This window comes from Marmota marmota, unplaced genomic scaffold, assembly GCF_001458135.2.
Source record: "Marmota marmota marmota unplaced genomic scaffold, marMar, whole genome shotgun sequence".
NCBI classification, from domain to species: Eukaryota; Metazoa; Chordata; class Mammalia; order Rodentia; family Sciuridae; genus Marmota; species Marmota marmota.
Window position 1 is genome coordinate 1,899,026 of NW_026000081.1, and position 26,188 is coordinate 1,925,213.

The 26,188-nt window shown below is 34.6% G+C and overlaps 1 protein-coding gene across 10 annotated transcripts in view; it reads right to left on the minus strand.

Moving 5' to 3' along the window:
• Positions 1–739: 739 nt before the first annotated feature.
• Positions 740–26,188, minus strand: part of Wdr47 (WD repeat domain 47) — a 58,998-nt gene continuing 33,549 nt past the window's right edge. For 6 of the 10 annotated variants that reach the window (XM_048815091.1, XM_048815094.1, XM_048815096.1 and 3 more), the window contains 9 exons: positions 23,445–23,623; positions 20,432–20,692; positions 17,373–17,448; positions 15,061–15,218; positions 10,612–10,781; positions 9,906–10,082; positions 8,164–8,295; positions 4,324–4,542; positions 740–2,093 (listed from right to left, as the gene is read on the minus strand). In XM_048815091.1, coding sequence (XP_048671048.1) covers positions 1,951–2,093; positions 4,324–4,542; positions 8,164–8,295; positions 9,906–10,082; positions 10,612–10,781; positions 15,061–15,218; positions 17,373–17,448; positions 20,432–20,692; positions 23,445–23,623 — 1,515 coding nt within the window. In that variant the 3' untranslated portion in view covers positions 740–1,950. The remainder of the gene's footprint in view (positions 2,094–4,323; positions 4,543–8,163; positions 8,296–9,905; positions 10,083–10,611; positions 10,782–15,060; positions 15,219–17,372; positions 17,449–20,431; positions 20,693–23,444; positions 23,624–26,188) is intronic. The other 4 variants (XM_048815095.1, XM_015505113.2, XM_048815098.1 and 1 more) reach the window with 1 other exon arrangement.

The following is a 26,188-nucleotide window of genomic DNA, read 5'->3' on the forward strand; positions in this document are numbered from 1 at the left end:
TAATGGGTCTAATTCATCTACATTATGTATCAACTTTTATATATCATGTGAGAAAATTCTGTATTCCTTGAATGTAATTATTTTGATTTCCTGAGATGCATTTTCACTTGGCTTTGGACAAAATCATTTGATTTTCATAAAGAACAACAAAACTAAGTTTGATTTGGAAAAAAAAAAAAAGAAGCGGTATTATACTTCCTTGGCTTTTGTCAAAAGTAAAACGAATTCAAATTTTTAAAAAATTATCCTTTATCCTAGTTTTAAACAACACAAATGACTATTACCTAACGTGTAAAATTAAGCATAAAAAGGAAATGAGACTGACCTATTTTCATCAGAATTCCCCCTTATGTTTGCTTAAAATTAAGAAAAACTCTACCTATTGAATACCCAAAAGCTAATTAGATTTCATTTCTTTCTATGTTGAAGTACAAATTCAACATATTCAGAGTCACAATTAGAATTTATACATTTTACTAAACTTTTATCGGTTAAAATTCACAATATACTCAGAGTAGAAAGTTCTCTAAATCTTGTATAACACAGAAGAGACACACAAAAGTTATGCTCTTTCCAAGGGTTAAAAAGTTCTAATTAGTAGAAGAACTTCAGAAATAAATATAAGAAATTGATTATGGGGTTTATCTGTCTGTTCATCCAATGGACCCACTTCCTTCCAAGTAAACTGGAAAAATAACATTCTGAATTGAAAAAAACAGACTCTGAGGAACAGAGAAAGTTTTAGGTGTCAAGATGTCTTTATTGAAATAATAGCACAATTACACTTCTAATACCTTTTCCACTTGTGAACAATAGATTAAAATTGCTTGCTACATACAGTACACAGACAGTTCAATAATTAGAACCAATACAACTGCATTTAAAATAAATAAAATAGTCTATTTAATAATTTAAAGTAAAATTACTGTACAGTATGAAAATAAAGATACATAAATGTTAGGATCTACGATGCTGTAGAAATAAAATCATTATTCTGCATTACTCAAAACAGTGCAATAAAAAAATTCAAATAAGCTTTTGGAGTGCAAAGTTTAAATTCCCATTTTAAATTATCATGCAGACATAGCATTTCAAGCCATGCTATGGTCTATGGCAAAGTTTTTAATTTTTAAGAGGAAAAATGCTAGCCAGCACACTCACTGTACCATCAAGTGCTGCATCACATAACTGCTGCTGCTCTGCTTCTGCAGTACAGTTTAGAAGGGAGGTATCTTGTTGCATTCAAAAAGTTGAGATTAACAAGTTTCTGAAGCAAACATATTTACCTTTTTAGCCTGGATCAAAATTATGTGACAAAATAATAACTATATTCCTGGGTTTAAGAAAAAGGAAAAAACTACACCACATAATGAACTAAGAAGCAGCTTTCCATTCATCTTTAAACTCTGTAGTGATCCTTATGTGAACACAACTGTGTAAGTTTTGAGAGACATAAAATTCTGGTCTCTAGAAGACAAGTGATAAATGGGGCTGTGAGAAGAACAAAGTAATTTCTGAACACCTATGATTAAACTGGGTAGAACTCAGCTGCATTTGTATGTAATAATATATTTAAAGTATACTTTAATTTCAATGTGTATATAAAACTGTTATTTAGGCAAAGACCAAGGAATGCATTTAATACTAAACTGTAAACACATCATCCACCATGACTTGGAGTGCACACCAACAACATAAGAGCTCTTCCACAGACTTTGGCAAAGAGACTACATATAGCAGGTCACAGCAGCATGAGCCCACATGGAAGACTGAAAGCACTGCAGAATAACACTACCCAACATCTCCTATCAATGGGATACATGGTAATAAGGGGTCTCTTCGTGCCAAACCACTTTCTTAGACAGTCTATATTCTTCAGATTTGTAGTTTTCGTAATTCAGTAGTCTTAGTCTCTGTGCTTTCACTGAATAGACTGATACAGGGTGAACTCTAGCCATTGTAAGTCCAGAGGGTTACAGTTCTGTCTGCAGAGGATGACAGGAAGGAAAGATCTTGGGTGTGCCATCGACACTGAATCACTTTGTCCTTGTGCTCCCCTACCACCATAATAGGAAGCTGCTTAGTGAGGTCCCCTAAATTAAAAAAGAAAAAAAGATACTGATTTATAATGCAAAATAAATATATACATAATTCTAGGTTCCTGTTACTTTATAATATTATAGTATGAAAGGTATACACAGGGATAAATCACATTAGCAGAATTTTGCAACATACATACAGAAAACCTTTGGTAACAATTGACATAGATGCCATTCTCCAGGATATTCAACCCACTTGACTTCTACCTGACTTCGGTGCCACTCCACCTTGGTTTACTTTGCTGGTTTCTCTTCTCATCCTGAAGTTTGCTGAATCTCAAGGAATCAACCCCGTAGATTTCTTTTGTTCCCTCTGTACCTCATTTCCTCTGAAATTCCATATTGTACCTTGGCTATTTATATACTTACGATTCAAACCCATTTTATCTCCAACCTTGACTTCTCACTGACCTAAGCTCCAGACTCATATCCAAATAGTGGTTTATCCAATGCCTCACTTGATTCCTCTAGTCATCTTAAATTCAACTCATCTAAAACCAAACTCTTGCTTTTCTTCCCAAACTGTTCCTTCCCCACCCATTTTCCTCATCTCAACTAATGGCACCATCTGGTTGCTTGTGCCAGAAACCTATGAATCATTAATTTCTTATTCCCTCACTCCTTAAATCTAACCAAACAAATTAAAAATATACCCCAAATTCTGTCAATTCTTACCACCTCCACCTCTCCTATCCTAGTCAAGCCATCATCATCTCTCACCTGAACTATTCCAATAGCCTCCTCACTGACACTTCTACTCTTGCCCTACTTATGATTCACTTATGATACATTCAAAATTATCTGAAAATGTAATTCAGATCATATTATTCTTCTATTTAAAATCTTCCAAGGCTTCATGTCATACTTTTTCAACTGCCTCTGGCTCATCAACTGTAACAAGTGTATCATTCTGATGGGGGATGCTACTAATTGGGGAGCCCATGCATATGTGATTAGATGGGAAATCTCTTTATCTTCCTCTTAATTTTGCTATTAACTTAGAAGTACCCTTAAAAATAAAGCCTGATATTTTTTGGTGGGGGGGAGGTACCAGGAATTGAACTCAGGGGCACTTGGCCACTGAGCCCCATCCCCGTCCTATTTTGTATTTTATTTAGAGACAGAGTCTCTTAGGCAGACAGAATCTGCTAAGCACCTCACTGTTGCTGAAGCTGGCTTTGAACTCAAGATCCTCCTGTCTCAGCCTCCAGAGCTACCACACCTAGCTAAAGCCTGATTCTTTTTAAAGCCTGTAAATTCCTGCCTCTGACTTAGTCTTTTGTCTCTTTCTCCCTTAGCTGACTAGTTTCTAGCCACCTTGGATTCTAGCAGTGTCACAACTGTGCCAGGTTTATTCCTACCTTAACATCCTTATACTCATTATGCTCTTCTCCTAGGATCCTGGCATGACTTGTTCCTTCTCATCATTCAGGTCTTTTGTACAAATGGCATTTCTCTGGAGAGACCTACTCTAATTATCCTATCTAAAACAGCCTTCCCTTTCACACCCCACAGTCACTGTCTCCTATCATGCTATAGCTTTTAATAGCACTGAACAATATTTAAAATTACATTGTCTATTGGTTTACTTTTTATTGACCTCTAAAGTATAAGATCCATCAAGGTGAGAGCCATCTGCCTTCTTCATCTCTCTATCTCTAGTTGGTTCACAATAAATATTTGCTTAAGATTTTAAAAAAATAGGTATGAAAATATAATTACTTACTCTCTCTCTCTCTCTTAAAAATATATATATATAATTACAGATTATACAATAATTTTGACAGGAGGCAGTGGGGATTGAATCCAGGGGTGCTTAACCATTGAGCTACATCCCCAGTCCTTTCAATTTTTTGAGACAGGGTCTTGCTAAACTGCTGGGGATGGCTTTGAAATTATATCCTCCTGCCTCAGCCCCTGTTGCTGGGAGAAGGGGTGTATACCACCATGCCCAGATAAAATATTTTTTTAAAGAATCTAATAAAAATATATAAGTCTGTCATTTATCTCAGATTCACTGTAATAATTAAAACCATTTAACAAAAATAAGATTATTCACTGTTAATTTGCTGTAACATCTTAATGCAGTCTCAGTAATTTACTCAGTAAATACCATAAAATTAAAGTTTAAAATGTTTTATAGTCAATCAGTCCAGACTACAAAAGAAAGACCTCAAACATAATAGGAGAGACTAAAGAAAAGAGAAAGGTTAATTTGAATCACCTTGTAGGTCTGTCACCTTTATTTTCATGTCATAAGAGCCTGTTAGCAAGTAGTGAGCTCCAGGGGAGAATCGAACAGAACGAACGTCACTGGAATGAGGATGATAACTTTGTACCATTCTTCCTCCTCTTATGTCATACAACATGCAGCTAGAATCTTCTTGACCAGTAGCTAAGAGACGACCACTGGGATCTACAGCTACAGATGCCACAGCACTGCCTGTAGAGGGGAGAATAAAAGAGAATAAAATCATGGTATTTGCAGGTAAATGGATGGAGTTGGAGAAGATATTGTTCAGTGAAGTTAGCCAATCTCCAAAAAACCAAATGCCAAATGTTTTCTCTGATATAAGGAGGCTGATTCATAGTGGGTTGGGAGGGGAAGCATAGAAGGAATAGATGAACTCTAGAGCAGAGGGGTGGGAGGGGAAGGGAGGGGGCATGGGGGTAGAAAAGACGGTGAAATGAGATGGACATCATTACCTTAAGTACATGTATGAAAACATGAATGTGTGAATATACTTTGTATAACAAGAGATATGAAAAATTGTGCTCTATATGTGTAAAATGAATTGTAATGCATTCCGCTGTCACATATAACAAATTAGAATAAAAAATTTAAAAAATTTTTTAAAAATCTGAATAAGAAAGTAAAAATACTCTGTAATCCCAATTCTTAGGGTTAATAAATACTAGTGACATCTTTAAAAAAAGTTTCAATATAGAAAATCAATATACCTAAATTGCAATGTTCACTTAACCATATATTAGTGACTTAATATAGTTTATCAATCCTGTTCAATCCTTGTGGAAAAATCCAAGTAAACACTCAACCAATAAACACTTGTATTCTTTATTAGGGCAAGGGATAAAGCAAGATTCTGTAAGGAATGAGAAAAACCATTTTTGTCATTTGAAAGAACTTCCAGAACAGTGTTATTAATAGCCTTGATGAACAAGGCTAAAGAAAACACTTTTTCTATCCAGTGTTTTCACTGCTGGGTAAGTGTCTGTAAATACTCTTATACTCAGTTTGGAGTCTAGTTGTGGTAACAAGAAATTTGATAACAAAATATATTTCAGGACATTAACGTAAGAAATGTCCTAAAGCAACCCATAATTTACTACCAACAGAAAGTAAGTTCAGAGTCTACAGGCTTGAGCCCTAACTGTACCATGTATTCTCAATGGTGGCTGTAACACCTCCGATGGGATACATAATGGTTCTCAGGGGTGAAAAAATTATAAACATTAGCAATGATTTGTGGGCCCTCCAAAGCTTAACTTGTAAAAAAATATTACTCCTTAGTATTTATTTTTCTTGTTAGGAAAAGGAAGTCAATTATAAAAATAAGGCTAAAGAACACTGCTCTAGAGCAGACTAATGTGGTCTGGGACATAAGTTAAATCATATAAACCATATAAATAACAGTATATGTGTATATACACATATAAACACACATAATTTAAAATAATCTTCTCTTGAAATTTTGACAGAAGAAAGGTGATTATGGTGAGCAAGAATTACATGAGAAAATGTTCAGAAGAAAAGTATAAAAAAGGCAGGTAGCTTAGGTGGTCTGGCTCAAGTTCCTTGGTTTAAAAAAAGTTAACATAAAAGCTGAGATATAAAAGGTAGGTTAGAAGCCAGGTACAGGGTTTGCAAACCTGTAACCTAGCAACTTGGAAGACTGAGGCAGAAGGAGGCCAGACTTGACAATCTTCAGCATCAAAAAAGGAAAACCTACACATAAACAATACAAATTGATTTAATCAAATGTGATATCACTACAAATGAAAAGATGTAGAGATAGAATCTATGTGAAAGAGAGATCATAAGAATTGGAAACGGACATAAAATCCTCATTATACAAATTGGTGCAACCACTCTGGAAAGCAGTATGGAAATTCCTCAGAAAACTTGGAATGGAACCACCATTTGACCCAGCTATCCCACTCCTTGGTATATACCCAAAGGACTTAAAATCAGCATACTACAGTGACATAGCCACCTCAAGTTTATAGCAGCTCAATTCACAATAGCTAAGCTATGGAACCAACTAAAGGCCCTTCCCTTCAACAGATGAATAGATTAAGAAAATGTGATACATACACACACACACACACACACACACAATGGAATATTACTCAATCATAAAGAAGAACGAAATTATGGCATTTGCTGGTAAATGGATGGAACTGGACATTATCATGCTAAGTGAAATAAGTCCATCTCCCAAACCAAAGATGGAATGTTCTAATATGTGAATGCTGACACAAAATAAGGGGGGTAGGGACAAAAGTTCATTGTAGTAGACAAAAGGGAAGGAAGGGAAGGTGGGATGGGAATAAAAAAGAATCAGACAGAACTTGCCTATGTGCATACATGAATACACGACCAGTGAAAATCCTCATCATGTACATCAGCAAGAATGAGATCCTAATTAGAATAAATTATACTTCATGTATAATACATCAAAATACACTCTATTGTCATGTATATCTAAAAAGAGCAAATTAAAAAGAGAAATCCTCATTATAGGATTCATCATTAAAGGAAGTCGATAAATACCTTAAAAACTATTAATATAAATATAGAAGTTAATAACAAAAACTGCTAAAAAAGTTAAAAATGGGGCTGGGGATGTGGCTCAAGCGGTAGCGCGCTTGCCTGGCATGTGTGCGGCCCGGGTTCGATCCTCAGCACCACATACAAACAAAGATGTTGTGTCCACCGAAAACTAAAAAATAAATATTAAAAAAAATTCTTTAAAAAAAAAAAAAAAAAAAAGTTAAAAATGAACCCAGCACTGTGGTGCGTGTCTATAGTCCCAGCTACTCAGGAGGCTGAAGTGGGAGGATCACTTGAGTACAGGGGTCTGAGACCAGTCTGAGTGACATAACAAGACCTTGACTCAAAAAGAAAATTTAAAATAGTTGTCTCTAATAAATGGGAAATGAGGTAGACTGAATGGTAGAAGCCAATTCCCAGAGCAATGACATTTTTAAAAAAATAAGCCTTGTTGAATTGTTTGGTTCCTGAAACTACTATGTATACAACCAGAGATATAAAAAATTGTGCTCTATAGGTGTAATAAGAATTGTAATGCATTCTGCTATCATATATAAATAAAAAACTTTACATAATAAAAAAAGAAAACATGTAGCTGATAAGATTTTAATCTCTTAATGGCTTTAATTTCTTTTATTAACATTAAGGGGAACTTTAGAAAACAGTCTACATTATGATTTTAAAATCTATCATGACTTTAATAATTTTTAGTAATAATATGGACAAGGAACGAAATCTGAAGTTGAGAAATAAAGTTGATTGAAAATTTTTTTAAAAAAGCAAGATTGCATTATATGCTACCATCTGTGTATGTGTGCGCACATGTGCATGTTTACAGGAGAAGAAAGTTATGACACTAAAAAACTTTCTGGATATATATCTACAGAATATTTCTAGAAGAATAAGTAAAACACTGATTTGTTAGAGAAAGAGAAGGAGGAATTGGTATGGAGAGAAAACAGTACACTTTTTAATTTAATTTCTGCCATGTGTATGCCATCTTATAAATCTTTCTAAAGGTCTGAATCCTAAAAGTTCCCTGATAACAGAATAATTTGAGACATGATATTTATTCTCCCTGGGCTTTGGTTTCCTGAACTAAATATTATTTCTACAAATAAGGTAAGCGTTTTGAAACAATTGAAAATAACCAATAAAATACGAAGTATTTACTTCATGATCTTTTCTATTGCAAGGGGGAAGAAGTAGGCTAGTATGATTTACAGTTTCTTTCTCATGTAAGTTCATTTAAATTAATGGAAAACCCACCAGTTCCATGGAATGTTGTGCCAACAACACGAACACAGCTTGGTACTCGAAGATCCCAGAATCTCACAGTCTTATCTTGGGAACCCGATGCAATCATCCAGCCACTCCAGGTATAAAGTGCTAAGATATGCCCTATAAAAGATCATGTACTTAGTTATTACTGTAGGAGATTATCTTTCCATAACATGTGCAAAGTTAAGTACTCCTCATCATTGCACAAGTTATTATCTGGTTAATTAAAACTCACTATAGATGTTAAAAATATTTAAACTCAGTAAAATGAACATCAACACTGAATATCAAAACCATACGGAAAAAGTCTTTCTTTAGTGACTCTATTAGTAGAGTAGGCTCTTTCTATATTTTAGGACGTCATAATTAGTACTGACAACAATTATTATTTGAAATCATGGCAATCTTTCCATGGAGGAAGCATAGGATGTCAGGCATGATGGCACACACTTAAACACCCAACAACTCAAGAAGTTCATAAGTCCAAGGCTAGCCTGGGCAACTTAGTGAAACCCTGCCTCAAATTAAATTTAAATGGAGCTATGGGGCTGGGGATGTGGCTCAAGCGGTAGCGCGCTTGCCTGGCATGCGTGCGGCCCGGGTTCGATCCTCAGCACCACATACAAACAAAGATGTTGTGTCTGCCTAAAACTAAAAAAAATAAATAAATATTTAAAAAATTTAAAAATAAATAAATAAATAAATGGAGCTATGGATATAACTCAGAGAGCACTTGCCTAGAATGTGCAAGGCCCTGAGTTCAACCCCTGGTCCCACTTCATTCCTGCCACCAAAGAAAAGCAAAGGAACCAGGCGTGGTGGCGCACATCCGCAATCCCATTGGCTCAGGGGGCTGAGACAGAAGAATCACAAGTTTAAAGCCAGCCTCAGCAAAAGCCAGGTACTAAGCAATTCAGTGAGACCCTGTCTCTAAATAAAATACAAAAAAGGGCTGACAATATTGCTCAGTGGTCAAGTGCTCCAGTACCCGCCCCCCAAAAAGCAAATGAAAAATGTTTTAGAGAGTTACTCAGCTTTGGAAGAGACAGAGCTGGGGTCATATTAGTTCTGCCACTTACTATCCTGTGATATGGGGCAAGGCGTCTTACCCTTTCAGCCTCACTTTCTTCAGGTATAAAATAGGGATAAAACTTCCTAAATCCTAAGGTTGTTATAAGGATTAAGTTAAGGAATCATAAGAAAATTACTTAGTACACAGGGAATAGCAATGTTAGTTATCATTACTGTGTTGTTATCCAAAGTTCACAATTTAAAATTAAAAAATATATATATATTATATATTTAGTTATAAAGGGACACAATACCTTTATTTAATTTATTTATTTATTTTTGTGGTGCAGAGGATTGAACCCAGTGCCTCATGCGTGCTAGGCTAGTGCTGTACCCAAGCCACAACTCCAACCCGAAATTTAAAATTTGAAATAAAAATTTCCTGTCTTAAAAAGATCCATTTTGGGGCTGGGGTTGTGGTTCAGTGGTAGAGCACTCACCTAGTACATGCAAGGCCCTGGGTTCGATCCTTAGCACCACATAAAAATAAATAAATAAAATAAAGGTATGTGTCCAACTACAACAATAAATTTTTTTTAAAATAAATATTTTTTAAAAATCCATTTTGATGAAATATACCCTATTACGAAAATGCAGAGAGGAAAAATTGCACATGTTGAACAAAAGGAAAAGCAGCTCTTGAGACTGACAGTACATACCAGTATGTCCACTTAAAGCATGGAGGCCTTGTCCTCTTTGACAATCTGTTGTATAAATGTTACAATCCCCTGCTCCAGCACTTATTAAAATAGCTCCACCACTTTCTGGGCCTTCCATGAATGCCAAGTCTCTAATTGTCCCATCATGCATACTAAATTCCAGATCTGGTCCTGAAACAGCAATAAGAATTTTAAAAAAAAGATGCTGCTCAACTTACTTTGAAAACTTGAGATTGCTAATGCCTAAAAACTGGCTAAGAACAATGGGGTACTAGTATGGTTTACATTTTAATATAGGAACTGACATTATAATAAATTTCACTTTACTAAGCAAAGAACCAAGAAATCAAAATACTGATTTAGTTATTATCATGCCTAAAACAGAGCTATAATAGATACTTTTTTGTCTTTTATTCCAAAGAAAAAGAGAAAACAAAATTTCTAGAAAATATCCATTTACACAATTCTTGCAGTTACTTATAAATTATGTTTCTGATAATAAAATAAGATCCGAAGTTCCGATATCACCTGGCTACCTGTAAGAATTTGCTACCAAAAAAAAAAAAAAAAAAAAACCTCATTAATTAAACACTTAAATATATTAACATTATATTCTTAGATTTCATTTGAGACAGTAGATATACAACATAGGGAAAATATAAAGAATACTGGTAAGCTAGCTACTGCTTATATACTTGAGCCCTACCTGTTGCATTACAAGTCTCTGCATTGAAGGGCAACACTTTGACATATTTGTCATTTGATCCTGTTGCTAATAACTGTCCACAAGGACTCCAGGCCACGCAGTAAATGGATCCTTTATGATGTTTATTCCTTTTAAAACGCACCACTGGCTGCTTAGGAGTGTCATGTGCACTGAAAAGAAAAAATTACATTAAGATATTTCAGTTTCTTGCCTGCTAAAATTAGTTAATATGTAATAAATTAGTTAATTATGGTTATTCTTGAGGGAGGGAGCCAAGAGTATCAGCTAATATGTTATTAGCAATTTTAAAAACCATAAAAAATAAAGAGTATTGAAAATCTAAAAGGTAAAATTACAAGCCATTATCATACTAATATATCATTTCAGATCACAGAGGGAATAGGATATAAGACTCTTAATCTTCACTTTTTTCTAGGAGTGGTGGCACACACCCATAATCCCAGCAACTTGGAAGAATGAAGCAGGAGGATTACAAGTTTGCAAGTTTAGGCCTCAGCAACTTAGCAAGGCCCTAAGCAACTCAGCCAGAGCCTGTCTCAAAATTAAAAAAAAATATAGAGGGTTAGGCAATTGCAGCTCAGTGGTTAAGCAAACACCCTTGGGTTCAAACCCTGGTACAAAAAAAAAAAAAAACCACCTAAAACTGCATTTTTCATATTTTTCAAGAATTTTTAATTTGAAACAAAAAAGGATACAAGAAAGCAAATAATGTTTTCAAATTAGAAAAATTCAATAAACATTTCTTAAATAACATGAGCAATGTGCTGGGTAAAGGGAAGATGCAGAATGGATTAAAAATAAAGGAGGCAAGATCTCTTTCAGAGTTTAAAATTAGTAGGGGCTGATGTTTTCATAACTACCCATAAATATCTAGGCAAGTATAAGTTGTTACAATCCAGTATAAAGTTTGGGCCTAGGTTGGGGATGTAGCTCAGCAGTAGAATGTTTGCCTAACGTATGAGGATACACTGGGTTCAATCCTTGGCACCACATAAAAATAAGTAAATAAAATAAAGATCCATTGACAACTAAAAAATATTTTTAAAAATAAGATAAAAATAAAGTTTGGGACTAAAAGGACTGGGAGAATTTTTATAGAAAAAAGATGAAGGCAGAACAGCTTCAGTGAAAATAAGATAAAGCGGGGAAAGTACTGGATAAGTATGCTGCATGGGACAGAGTCGGTAGGGCTAAAAGTAATAAAAATGAGGTATTCAAATTCAGGAGATGGAGATGGACAGATATAGTGGATGAGGTGCCACAGGTTCAGCCATGGAGGGTACTAAACGCCGCACTCCACAAGAAGTTGGCCTTTAATTGTAGTCAAACATTGGTTTAGTAAAGGAATAACTTCTGTACTCCAAAATGCAGACTAATATTATGTACTAAAGATTCTTTAATTAAGTATAATGATAAAAAAAACAGGCAAGCCTGGTGGCATTCACCTATAATTTCAGCTACTCCGGATGCTAACACAGGAGGATCACAAATTTGAGGCCAGACTGGTCAATTTAGCAAGACCATCTCAAAATAAAAAATGAAAATAAAATGTTGTTTAGTGATACAGCACCCCTGGCTTTAATCCCTACTAAAACATACACACACACATACACACACACAAAATTGTATGTTTCTGGAGATTTGTCCTGAAGAATGAAAGGGTAAAAACACATTATGTCTAGGATTTGCTTTAAAAAGACTTCAGCAAACAAATAAAAAGGATGAATGACACAATATGACAAAAATCTTAACTATTACGTTTTCGTGTACTAATTTCTCCATTTTTGGGTATATGGGAATTTTCATAACTAATAAAATTTTTCAAAAAACATGAAAGAAGGGGGCTGGGGATGTGGCTTAAGCGGTAGCGCGCTCGCCTGGCATGTGTGCGGCCCGGGTTCGATCCTCAGCACCACATACAAAGATGTTGTGTCCGCCGAAAACTAAAAAATAAATATTAAAAAAATTCTCTCTCTCTTTAAAAAAAAACATGAAAGAATATTGATATATCTTCAATATCTATAAGGTGTTTAATATTGATCTAGAGGAAAAAGAGCAGGTCAGAAGATTCTCTTTCAGCTGCACAATTTATTACCAAGTCCTACTGATTCTTTCCTTAAATGGATTAAACTTCAAATCCACCCATTTTGCTACATCTCCAGTACTGTCACACCAGCTGTCAACTACAACACCTCCTTTCTCCTAGGGCCTACTCTTTCTGTCATCCAATCCACAGTTAGAGTAATCATCTCAAAATATACTTAGATCATAACACTTGTTCTGCTAGGCAGCTTCCCACTACATTCAACACAAAATCTCAAATGGCTAGAAAGCTCTGTAAAATTTAGTTTATGTCTATTTCTGTAGCCATATCACACTCTAGGCTCACCAAACTCTAACTGAATTTGTTTCAGTTCCTCAAAAAGTCAAGTTCTTTCTCATCTTGTTCTTTCTGTACTGCTCTCTTTTCCCTTCTCTTTTTATGGCTAGGTCTACTCATCCTCAGATTTCAGCTTTAATGCCTTTCCTTAAAGAGTCCTTTCTCTGACTTGCCAGTCTGTCCCTCATTCCATCCCCATTTAACTTTCTTATAGAACCCTGCAATTTTTCTTTATAATACTATCAACATGTATTCATAAGAGTATTTATCTGCATAATGACCCTCTTCCCAATAAACCACAAGTTCCATGAATTCAATAAACATGTTTGTTTTATGAACAACTAGTTCTGAAGCCTACCTAGCATAGTACCAAGCACATTGGAGCTCAAAACATATTTACCAGATATATTAATTTATTTTCATAAAAGTCAGTTCTTTTACAATCTATGAAACATCTGTGCTGGCATGAAAAACCAACAATGGGAAACAGTTAACTTAAGATCAGATTAACTCTACACAAATAAGTCTTTGGCTCTGCCTCCATAATTATTGCCATTTTCTACTCCCTGATCTACAATTCTGCCTTCTCTCTCTTTTTTTTCTCTCTCTCATATTTCTACTTAATGATACAGTGAGCACAAATAAATTTTACTATTCTGTCTTAACATGGGCCCTATTACTTCTTTTCTTTAAATTCCATCAAAGTCCAAGTCAAAATCATCAAAACCAGAGCGTATAGTGATACATGCCTGTAAGCTAGCAACTAAGGAGATTCAGGCAGGAAGATATCAAATTCTAGGTCAGCCTGGGCAACTCAGTGAGACCCTGTCTCAAATTTTTTAAAAAAGAGCTGGGGATGAAGTGTAGAGGTAGAGTACCACTAGGTTCAATCCTCAGTACCACCAAAAAAAAAGGGTTTCAGACACAGAGATAGCCAAACTACTCAAATAAATAAAAACCTGAGATAAAGGGTATTTTAGTTCAGTGGTAGCGTGCTTGCATAGCATGTGCAAGGCTCTGGGTTAGATTCCCCAGCACAGCAAGTAGGGAAAAAAACCCACTGGTTTTCTTGTCTAAAAAATGTCTAAAACATGCTATAATATGTATTGTTTTTACAATTAAAAAGGTTTATAGTTTGTTTTGTTTGGGTGCTTTTGTTTTGTTTGGTATGAAAACTACTCCTTTTGTGCCATTCATTTCCCTAACCAGAAAATCCATCAAATAGCTCATGATCTTTATAATGCTAGTTTGTTTTGATAGCATTTTATCAAATAAATGGACAAAAAGAGCAATTAATTGAATAGTAAATAGTTTAAATTCAGATTTCTATAAGGTAACATCTAAGCTGTTCGTTTTCTTAGTAACATTAAAGAATTCATTTTACACCTAATAGATAAGGTAATGTATCCTTTTTAAATGACGTGTCTTTAAAGACATATGTCTTATTTTCAAGTCCCATAATCTGTTAAAACAATAGGGTAAAACTATTGTTAGATTGATAAAATGAAATTTGAATTGTTGTAGGTTTAAAACAGTCAAATATGAGCAATTTCATATAGGTTAACCTAAGCCCCTTATAAGCTATCATAAGAAATGTGTATTTTCCCAGTGTGTAGCCAGTCTTACTTTATCTTTGGCAATTTAACTAGAATGTAAGAACTTTTCAGATAAAAAGCAAAATATAAAAATCACGGAAATAAAGAAAACTGGAGTAGTAAATGAATAATGGTCTAATCAAAAGCATTTTATGGAAAAGAAAATAATAATGATTTAAGTATATTTCCTAAACATTGAAAATCTAAAATAAAGCTTAAATACAAGGAAAGGAAGAAAGGATTGAAACACTACTAAACGGCAATTCTGAAAAAAGGACCAATATAGCTAAGTTAAAAACTAATGCAAGGGGTGGAGATGTAGCTCAGACGTAGAACACTTGCCTAACATGCATGAAGCCCTGGGTTTAATCACCAGCACCACCAAAGAAACCAAAAAACAAAACAAAATGAAAACCTAAGGCAAGAATGACAATACAAACCATCTATTCTTACCTTGGATCAATTACTTCTGGATAGGCACATACTCTCAGAGTTTTTGAATTTGAACCAACAGCATATAAACTACCACCTGGATGAAAAGCCACTGCTCTAACAGCTTGTGTATCTTCTAGAGTATTAATACAAACAAACTGCTTTTTTGATTTGTCATCCTACAGAAAGAATGAATATAAAAGTCATCCTGTGGAAAATATGAATTTGAAAGAATTCACCTTTATCAAATTTTAAATTCATTTGAACTATATTATTCCTGTTTGTTTACTTTGTGTTTAATACCTATAATTTTTTAAGTGAAAATTTCAAATTAGTCCTAATTTTTCTAGTTTTTGCTAATCATTACTAAATCAAAGTCAGTTCATAAACATTCAAGTTTTTCTTGGTGGTCAAGACAAAAGGTAAGATTAAAAATGTATTCCTAGCCAGGTGCAATGGTGCATGCCTATAATCCCAGAAGCTCTGGTGGCTGAGGCAAGAGGATTGCAAGTTCAAAGCCAGCCTCAGCAAAAGTGAGGCACTAAGCAATTCAGTGAGACCCTGTCTCTAAATAAAATACAAAATAGGGCTGGGGATGTGGCTCAGTGGTTGAGTGCCCCTGAGTTCAATCCCAGTTACCCACCTCCAGAAAAAAATGTATTCCCATATTAAGTTTTCTTTATTGTCAAGGAAAAAAATAGTTCACACATATAGAAATCTAACAGAAATCAGAGAGCATCAGTTGTGTTTCTGAAAGTAGGAAGGAATAAAGTGTTATGGCACATGCCTGCAAGCCCAGCTACTTAGTAAGCTGAGGCAGGAGGATCACCTGAGTCCTGAAGTTCAAGACCAGAGTGGGCAACATTGTGACTATTATTACTATTATTTCCAACAATGAGTATTTCACTAATTCAAAGTGAAATTGCAAAATGTCCTTTTAAATTATAAAAATGATTTTAATTGGAATGTTTAAGTTTCCTTTTTACTTTAAACTGATAATCTCTCTCCACAGCTCTCTTATAAAGAGGCAAGTTAGAGACATTCTGAATAAAAGCTTTGGCAGCTCTTGTTACTGTTATCATTTGAAATCACACTATTACCCTGATTAAGACTGATTGGACCTGGGGACCTCTAGAGAGGGTGAGGTCAACAGACCCAACCAAATCCTGTCTTTGGGAAGTATGAACATCAAGTGCACACATAAAGTCAATCACTCAACTCTGGTTGTATTCTCAAAGTACTAGGACCATAATAACTACTTAAGAGTTTATGCATCCATGAAACACATTCTCAATGGGGGAAGTGGGGACAAAACGGATATCACACTATGCTTCTCTTATATAACTGAATTCTGTTATACATATGAATTTCATTAAAAATGTTATGTTTTCCATTAATCCATGTGCAAGGAATGTAACATTTGCTAAGCGAATAGCATATGGAAGATGTAACATTTGCTAAGCGAATAGCATATGGAAGATAAGAAAAAAAAAAATAATGACTAATTTATTAAATGGCCTATAGCATGTAAAACCTTAATTACTATGAGTTGTTTTATAGCAGTAGCTACACACAGATTTTATTTTCTTTCTTTCAAGGTGTTTGAATTTTTAAAAATTTGTGACCATTTATAAAATAGGAAGTTTCACATAAAAATCTAATTTCAAGCTTTTCTTGAAAATCAAAAGAACCAGAAACACTAGGATTATATATTTGTTTGTGCAAGGAACAAATATACCAATGTATTTATCATGAAAATGGCTGAGTTTATTAATTTGTTACCTGTTATACCCTTATAAGCATATTCATTGTGACATATCCATACATTTGCATAAAATAATTTGGTCAACATCATTCCCCAGTTAACTCCCTAGTATCTCTTCTCCCACTTCCTCCCTCCCTCTAATCCCCTTCCCCCTATTCTGCTGGTCTCCCTTCCATTTTCATGAAAATCTATGGAATTAAAATTTGAACTAAGGAAAATAGAGAGAAAATATATACTAGTTAGGAAAGAATGTCTGATCCAAATCTAAAAACAGAAATATTAATGAGAAGCCAATGAAGATGCCAATAATATCTCAACAAATAAACAAATAGTACAGAGTCCCAATTCATGTGCCAATTTAAGGTCACTACTGGCATTAATATGAATACTCCAAAATGTGCTAAGACAACCTCTCCACTTAGTCCACTAACAGCTCAACTATGTTGAGATGAATACCAACATTAACAATAATGAACATTTCTAAAAATGGGTTTCTGTGAATAGAGAATTCTTTAGCAATATTTGTAAGTGCATATGAAAAAACAAACCACCTTCCCAAAAGTATTACCTCTTCCCCTCTTGACCTTGATATATTCCCTGAAGAATCTCCAAGAGATGGCTTAATGACCGAATGTTCTGATGAGCTGTAGGAGTAGAAATTCAAATATATTTTACTCAGAATATCAAAACAGAAACTAAATTACCTATCTTTTCAATCTTTGATTTTTCTTTTTAGCAAATGACCTCACTGACGCTATTCAAAGTTACTCTGTGAAGACATTTATTAAGAAGCTGTGGGTTCAGTAATACCAAGAATAGTTGTATGGTATGAAATGCCATCTGGAAAGATTAAGTCAAGTTCATACATTTTATAGTAAGATGTCAAGTACCTTTATTCTGTTTAGTTTCAAAATCCCGTCTATAATGTTTAAATACTACCCTAAGCAGAAACCTGGAGATTGCTCTTCAGGAAAATTACCTGGCCCAAAAGAAAAAACTAGCCAAAACTGACAGTTGAGAGTCCCTTAATGAAACAATACTTCTGTTAGTCACTTTTTTAAGGCCAAAGATAAACAAATCCATTTTGTAGCCTTTCCTTTCAATAAGCAAAACATGCTTATCCTTTCAATGCTTCACTCATTAAGACAGCCAAAGACTTCCTGAAAATTGAAGGAAGCCTCCTACATAAAAGACACTAAAACAAACAGAAAGGGAAGTCAAGAAGAGAGGCAATTCAGAGAACAAGTTAAAACCTATAATTATAATCCTTAAAAAGGTAAGAGGAAATATTGAATCTTGGGAAAAGAGCAAGAGATATTTTTTTAAAAGGGAAATTTTAGAGAATAAGAGCTCTTTGAAAATTACAGTATGATAGTAGGAAAAAAAAACAACAGAAAACAGAGGTGAAAAAAATCACTAATTTATACTTTTTAAATTTCTCTAAATTTTGGTTTCCAGCTTAAGAAAGCAACAAAATGAAGGAAAATAGACTCACTCTGAAGTATATCAGCATGAAGTTTCAGAATATCAGAGAAGAACCTGAAAAATTCCAGAACTGAAAAAGCAATAGGCCTCTGAGAAAGGATCAAGAATCAAAATGGCACCAGATTTTTTAATAAGAACGCTAAAATTAGAAGATCCTAAGACAATGCCTTTTGAGATACAGGGTCTCACTGAGGAATGTTTCTACTCTAGAATCTGATACTAACACATCAAGTGTGAAATACAATAAAAATATTTATACATGCAAAGTCTCAGAAACTTCACCTCTAATATATCCATTTCTAGGAAACTACATGAGATCTTGAAAACAGGAGGTCCAATACAGGAAAGAGACAAAGGAATCCCCAGAAAAATAGTGAAGAAAGTTCCAGAATTCACTAAGCCTATATAAAGTGGCCAAGAAAAAATGAATATAAAGTGAGGAACAAATGATCCTGGAGGAATATCTCCCAGGGAGAAAAATGGAATAAAGAATTTATCTGATATTTTTTGCTATCATAAAAGAAGTTTTATGGTTTTATATTTCTGTCAAAAACATTTGCTGAGTTTAGTGATAAATACTAAGACAACTAAGCATGTGTGCATGCATATTTGTACAACAAATTGGGGTAATTACATTTTCCTATGCCGTAGGAAAATAAAAAGTTGTATAAAAAGGATATGTAATCATCTTACACTATATGATCCAGTTGTAACATTCACAGGGTTATGTAATGTTAACACTGAATACTCATTTAAACAAAAGTATGTGTAGGTGTGTGTATATATACATAAAAAGAAGGGGTAAACAAAGTGAGTGTGTTGTGGGTGGGAAAAATGATAGGGAATCAATGGATAATAAAAGCATGCTATTCATAAATGTGAAAATCTATAGCAAATTAAACACACAAATAAGTTGGAAAACGACAGCCTACAGGAAATAGAAATCATGGACAAAGATGCTAAGACAGGGCATTCTGTTTTATTTTTATTTATTTATTTTTGGTATCAGGGATTGAACCCAAGGATGCTTAATCACTGAACCATGTCCCCAATCCTTTTTTTTTAATTTTGAGACAAGGTCTCACTAAGTTGCTTAGGACTTCATTAAGTTGGTGAGGCTGGCTTTGACCTTGCAATCCTCCTGCCTCCAAATCGCTGGGATGGCAGTCATGTGTCACCAAGCCCAGCTCTGTTTTATTTTAAGCCTTGAAGTTATTATTTGTCTTTTCAAATCACACACACATATTACATTGATCAAAAAAATGAAAATTTGATACTGGAGAATGATATTGGCCAAATTATATTGTGCACATGTACAAATATGTAACAACAAATACCAATGTCATGTACAACTATAATGCACCAATAAAAAATATGGAAAGAAAAAATGATTTAAAAATTAAATTAAAATTTAAAATATGTGGAGTAATCAAAACAAGCATTGGAGAATAATAACAAAGAAGCAAATATTAGACAGATACATGTTCTGAAATAAAAGAAGAGCTTGATACTAATTAGAAGGCCAATTTGTATAAGCATCCATGTGCCCAAAGTAAGTTGTACATTTTTAAATGAACCATTCTAAAAGTGTTTACATTAGTAAAAGAAAATGTTCCATAACTATTCCCATTGCATAAATTAACACTTGTTTACTAATGATAGCAAAAAAATTTTCTGAGTAGTGAGATAATATGCAAAGTCATCAATTGCTACAATTATCAGAGCTGCCAACACTGTCTTCCTGCAATCATTCTACCATCTTATAAAGCATTTTCCTGTGCCCTCAAAGACTGAGAATTTTAAGATTATTTGTAGAAAGATGACACAGGCAAGAAAAATGAAAATAAAGAAGATAAAACCTAAAACTATAGGATATCTGAGTAAAGATGACTTAAACAGAACTGCATTGGTGGTGGAGAGGAAGCAAAAAGAACACCTGAAGGAAAATAAAGATGACAAAGAGTCTTATTCAAAAGTTGGTAGAAAAGGAGACAGAAAAATGAAGGCAGACTAGAAAAAACTGGTGAAGCAGTGAGCTCTAAAACTTTCTCTTGTAAGTCTCCAAAAAGAATTCAACTTTCTATGTTTCTATTCATTAGTATGAACTTAGTATTTCCCAGTTTTATAAAGAGAAGCACTTACATTTGGCTTCCACAAGAAGGTGATTCCTCGAGAAAAGGGATGTGATTTGTTGATCCAGGATTACGAGGAGTGCTTGTGTGAATATTTGAAGTATCATGTGTTAATCTCTGGCTAGAGTCTTGAGGTGGTGTAGCAAAACTAGTCACAGAAGAATTATTAGATCCATTAGCTTTGCTCCCGTTACATTGCTGGTTTAGCACTGATACCTCATTACCAAGGCTATCCATTCCAATATTTAATTCACCAAGTTTTTGAATAGACCTGTGAAATCAAAAAATGCAAGTAGTTTTTAATTACATTCATAATGTATCAAAGATTAGAGGAAAGTAAATATATGCGCATGTAATTGATGGCAAATTTAGTGTTAAAAATTACTATCAATTTAAGACATAACTAAGGTACTAAAAGAAGATCCAAATTTTCCCAGTGCCACACTGTAAAGGAGATAGGCATAACGGGTATAATTGAGTCCTTAAAAGCACCTTTTACTGGGCATGGTGGCGCACACCTGTAATCCCAGTGGCTCAGGAGGCTAAGGCAGAAGGGATTGAGAGTTCAAAGCCATATTCAGCAAAAAAAGTGAGGCACTAAGCAAATTCAGTGAGACCCTATCTCTAAATAAAATACAAAATAGGGCTAGGGATGCAGGTCAGTGGCTGAGTGTCCCCGAGTTCAACTTGAATGTCTTAAGCTGGTTCCTTGTCTAGGTACTTTGTTAATCTGCATCCTGTCTACATCCCAGGAACTTTGCTTCTCCTCTGTTGATTGTTTTTAATTAAATTTTACTTTTGGACAGAGTGAGGTACCAGTGAATTCCTTTTCTACTGGCAAAATAGTAGAACAGTTCAGTCAAATTAAAGGGGCAACGGAGAAAGATTGATGGGGGCATGATGTGATTCTCCAACACATGATAATATCATTTTAAAAATTTGTTTTAAATTTATTATAGGAGGTCTAGACTTTGATTTAAGCAATTTCAAATGTGCTAAATTTTAAAAAAGAAATTGTAAACAACTGTTTAATAATAAATATGCAGAAAACTGAACTTAAATTGTTTAAATTCTATTTATGATTGTCCTTAAAAAAAAAAGGATAGCTTAACTTAATTCTGAGGAAGCACAACCCTACCACTATTAGGGTCACAGAACCTTGACACTTCAACTTGTAATTAATTCCCTGCTAAACATCTTTTTTTCACAGAAAAATAAATTAGAAAGCCAAACTGCAACCACGCTCTTTTTATTTTCAGTGCTAGGGATGGAACCCAGGTCCTATAAATGATAGGCAAGTACTTTACCACTGAGCTATACCCCCCGACTTTAATGAATATAAAGAAAAATTCTAAAAATCAGAAGTGGCAATTCACCACATAAGAATATTTCTGACAAAGTACTGACTTCATCAGAAGTAGTAAGAAAATGATCCCCAGATTGAATGTTCAGAGAAGAATCTTAAAGTCACCCAGGGAGGCTAAGACAGAAGGATCTCGAGTTGAAAGTCAGCCTCAACAAGGGTGAGGTGCTAAGCAACTCAGTGAGACCCTGTCTCTAAAATACAAAATAGGGCTGGGGATGTGGCTCAGTGGTTGAGTGCCCCTGAGTTCAATCCCTGGTACTACTCCCCCACCCAGGAAAAAAAGAATCTTGAAGTCATTAATATAAAACACTCCCTGCATGAAGTTTTGGCGTGAGGATCCATTTCAGGTTCATAAGAGTTGCAAGTCACTCAGAGTATCAAACAGACTGAACCAAGTGAGGATCTAAGGGTCACCACTGAAGTTGCCTAATCATAATCATGAAAGCCAACATTAATAGGACACTTTCTGTGTGTCAGAAATTGCTCTAAGTACTTTTACATTGTAATTCATTTAATCTCCAACAACCCTCGTTCACTTAAATACATATATTCATCATTGATTTTTTTAATATTTATTTTTTAGTTACAGTTGGACACAATACCTTTATTTCACTTATTTTTATGTGGTGTGGAGGATTGAACCCAGGGTCTCGCATGACCACTGAGCCACAACCCCAGCCCTCATCATTGATTTTTAAACACAGACATATGCACATATACCCACATAAATATATTCCTGATTAGCAACAATATATTTTATACTGTTTAGCCAAAAATTATAAGAAAAAAATCATTTAAATATGCTGAATCCAAAATAATCTATAGGTTTTTTGTTTTTGTTTTCTATTTGTTTGTTTGAGATGGCGTGTTGCTATGTTGCCAGGCTGGCCTCAAACTCCAGGGTTCAAGCCATCCTCTTGCCTCAGTTTCTCAAGTAGCTGGCCCACTACTGTGACCAGCTGAATCTGTAGGTTTAAGCACTCATTTTAAGTATAAAAATAATAGCTACCAATATTGTGCTTATAATGTGCTAGGTACTGTTCTAAGCACTTTACATTTAATCTTCATGGTAAACTTGAGAATTAGATGAGAGAATAGGCAAAAAGAAACTAAGTAATTTTTTTCTGGTCCTCAGCTACCCTAGGTCAAGAGCTGGATCCATTTGGCAATCTGCTTCTAACCTATGGGCTGAACTACCACACTCTTCTCGAGTTGCTTAGGGAAGAAGGACAAAACTAGATGAACCCATAGAACTCTGTGACTGGAAGACATTATGTAACTCTTCATTACTTGAAACACTTAAAAATCCTGAAAAGTTCAAAGTGAATGGAAAGTAGCAGTTAGTGCTTGCTTTAAATAACTTTGAAATAATTCCTTATATTTTAAAAAAGTAATTAGGGCTGGAGTTGTAGCTTGGTGGTAGAGAACTTGCCCAGCACATGTGAGGCACTGGGTTTGATCCTCAGTATCACATAAAAATAATAAATAAAATAAAGGTATTTTAAAAAAAAAAAGTAACTAGGGCTGGGGTTGTGGCTCAGTGGTACAGCACTTGCCTAGCATGTGAGAGGCACTGGGTTCGATTCTCAGCACCATATATAAATAAAGAAAACAAACATCCAACAACAACAACAACAAAAGTAACTAGAAGACCAACCTATTAAGGAATTGCTCAGTAAGATTCTGCTGCTGATCAGGACCATCCTCCTGATTCACACCTCCTTCAAGCAACATTTGTTGGTATATCTGTCGCTGCTGCTCCTTCTGTTCTAAATGCTGTTGATAGCGTAATCTTTGCCTGTAATATTCTTGAAATTGTTCAGTGGAATCTCGAAGCTTAAAAATATTAGAAAAAACAATGATTTGAACATACTATGAATATGTGTCTTCCCTCAGCAGTATCCTCTACAATTGCTGAATAAAAGATTCAACTAAATTTAGCAATTACAAAACACCTAACATCATTGCTCTTTGAAAAAGAATATCCACGAGTCTTAATACTCAAAGATATTAATTTGTTTTATTCCACAGCAACAGACAATCAAAATGGTTGTCCTGCCTTGACTAACCCAAAATAAAAATGCAAATTAAGGTTATAAGGGACATAGAGTAAGAGAATATGTAGATAAAGAATAAAACAAACTTTTGCATTACTTAAATAAAAGCACATATTGAAGAAATTCATTAATACTTAATAAATACAATCTTAACTTGTTATACATGTTTAATTTAAGCATGTAAATGGTCTAACGGGTTTCTACTGAGAGAAACAAAATTTCCTCCAAAAGTAGGTTTCAAGTGTTCTCTCACAAGGAAGAATAGTGGGCATTAAATTTAGCAGTCTCAATATTCCTACTTAATCCTTCTAAAAAACTTATATAGTACTCAAACTTATATGACTGAGATATTTAATGAATTCAAATATTGGCAAAGAAATACAGCCCTGCCAAGCTGAAATCGGTCATATTGTGTGGATCATGTGCACTGTGATTATCCTAGAATAAATCGATCATCTCCAAAATTGACCATCACTAACAATAATTTTTTTTTAAAGACAGAGAGAGAGAAAGAGAGAGAGAATTTTTAAATATTTATTTTTTAGTTATCGGCGGACACAACATCTTTGTTTGTATGTGGTGCTGAGGATCGAACCCGGGCCACACGCATGCCAGGCGAGCGTGCTACCGCTTGAGCCACATCCCCAGCCAACTAACAGTAATCTTAACGAAGAGTTATCTAAAGCCAAAACTGTCTCCCTTTTGGGAGAAACAGAAACAACCCTTCCCTATTTAATAACTTTAGCAATAACTCTTGTTAGAGTCTGTAAACAAGTCTGGATGGTGCCTGGCATTTTGCCAGAGGGAGTGGTTTGTGAAGTAATGCCAGCGAGCCATTAAGTGTGGAGATTCCTTATCGGTTGACTGCTGTATCTAGTTTATGTTAATTAAGATAAGCTGTGTGGAATGTATAAATACCCCTCCGGTCCTACAATAAACGGCTCCCACTCCTGCTGTATCAATGTACACAAGTTGCTCGTCACCCCTCCGGTTATTCTGCTGCTGATCAGGACCATCCTCCTGATTCACACCTCCTTCAAGCAACATTTGTTGGTATATCTGTCGCTGCTGCTCCTTCTGTTCTAAATGCTGTTGATAGCGTNACCCCCCCCCCCTTATTTTGCTGCAGCCGGACTGCGGCAACTCTGAGATAAAATTACCCATATGGTCTTAAATTCTTAGTATAGTAAAATATAACAAATGTGTCTTCTTAGTTATTTTAAGTATATAATTCAATGGCATTAATTACATTCACAATGTTATGCAACCATTATCAATATGTCTAATATTTTTTTATCAGGCCAAACAGAAACTGTAACTATTAAGCTATAACTCCCCATTCTTCCCTCCCCTCAGTCCCTGGTAACCTCTATTCTATTTGACATATTTCATATAAATAGATTTACACAATATTTTTCATTTGTATCTGCTTATTTCACAAAGCATGAGGTTTTCAAGGTTCAGCCATGTTGTGGCATGTATCAGAATTTCCTTTTTATGGATAAATGATATTCCACCTTAATATATACCACATTTTATCTGTTCCTCTGTGGATGGACATAAGAATTATTCTCATCTTGGATTACTATGAATAATGCTGTAATGAGCATGGGCATACAAACAAAACAGAGACTGTTCCAGTCTCTGCCCTCAATTTTTCAGAGTATACACCTAGGAGTGGAATCTATATGTATGTATGTATCTTTATATCTATTTATTTACTTACTTATTTATGAATTACTGGGGACCAAACCCAGGGCCTTATGCTTGCTAGGCAAGCAACTCTACCACTGAGCTACTTCCCCCATCCACTTCAACTGTTTTCCACAGTGTCTGTACCATTTTACATTCCAACCAACAATGTACAAGGATTCAAATTTCTCTACATCCTCACTAGCACATATTTTCCACAGTTTTATTCTGATTTACATTTCCCTAATGATTAATGCCATTAGGTATATTTTTCATGTGCTTACTGGCTATTTGTAATATATTCTTTCAAGAAATATCTATTCAGGACCTTTGCCTATTTTTAAATTGGTTTGTTTTTTATTGCTAAGTTGTAGGAGTTCTTTATATACTCTGGATATCAAAGCTTAACAGATACAATTTGTTAATAGTTTTCTCATTCTGTAAATTGTCTTTTCACTTTCTTAACAGTGTACTTTGATGCACAAAAGTTTTTAATTTTGATGAAGTCAAATTTACATTTATTTATTTACTTATTTGGTACTAGAGATTGAACCCAGGATTGTTTAACCACTGAGCTACATCCCTAGGCCTTTTTATTTTTTATCTTGAGAGAGGGTTGTGTTAAGTTGCTTAGAGCCTAAGTTGCTGAGGC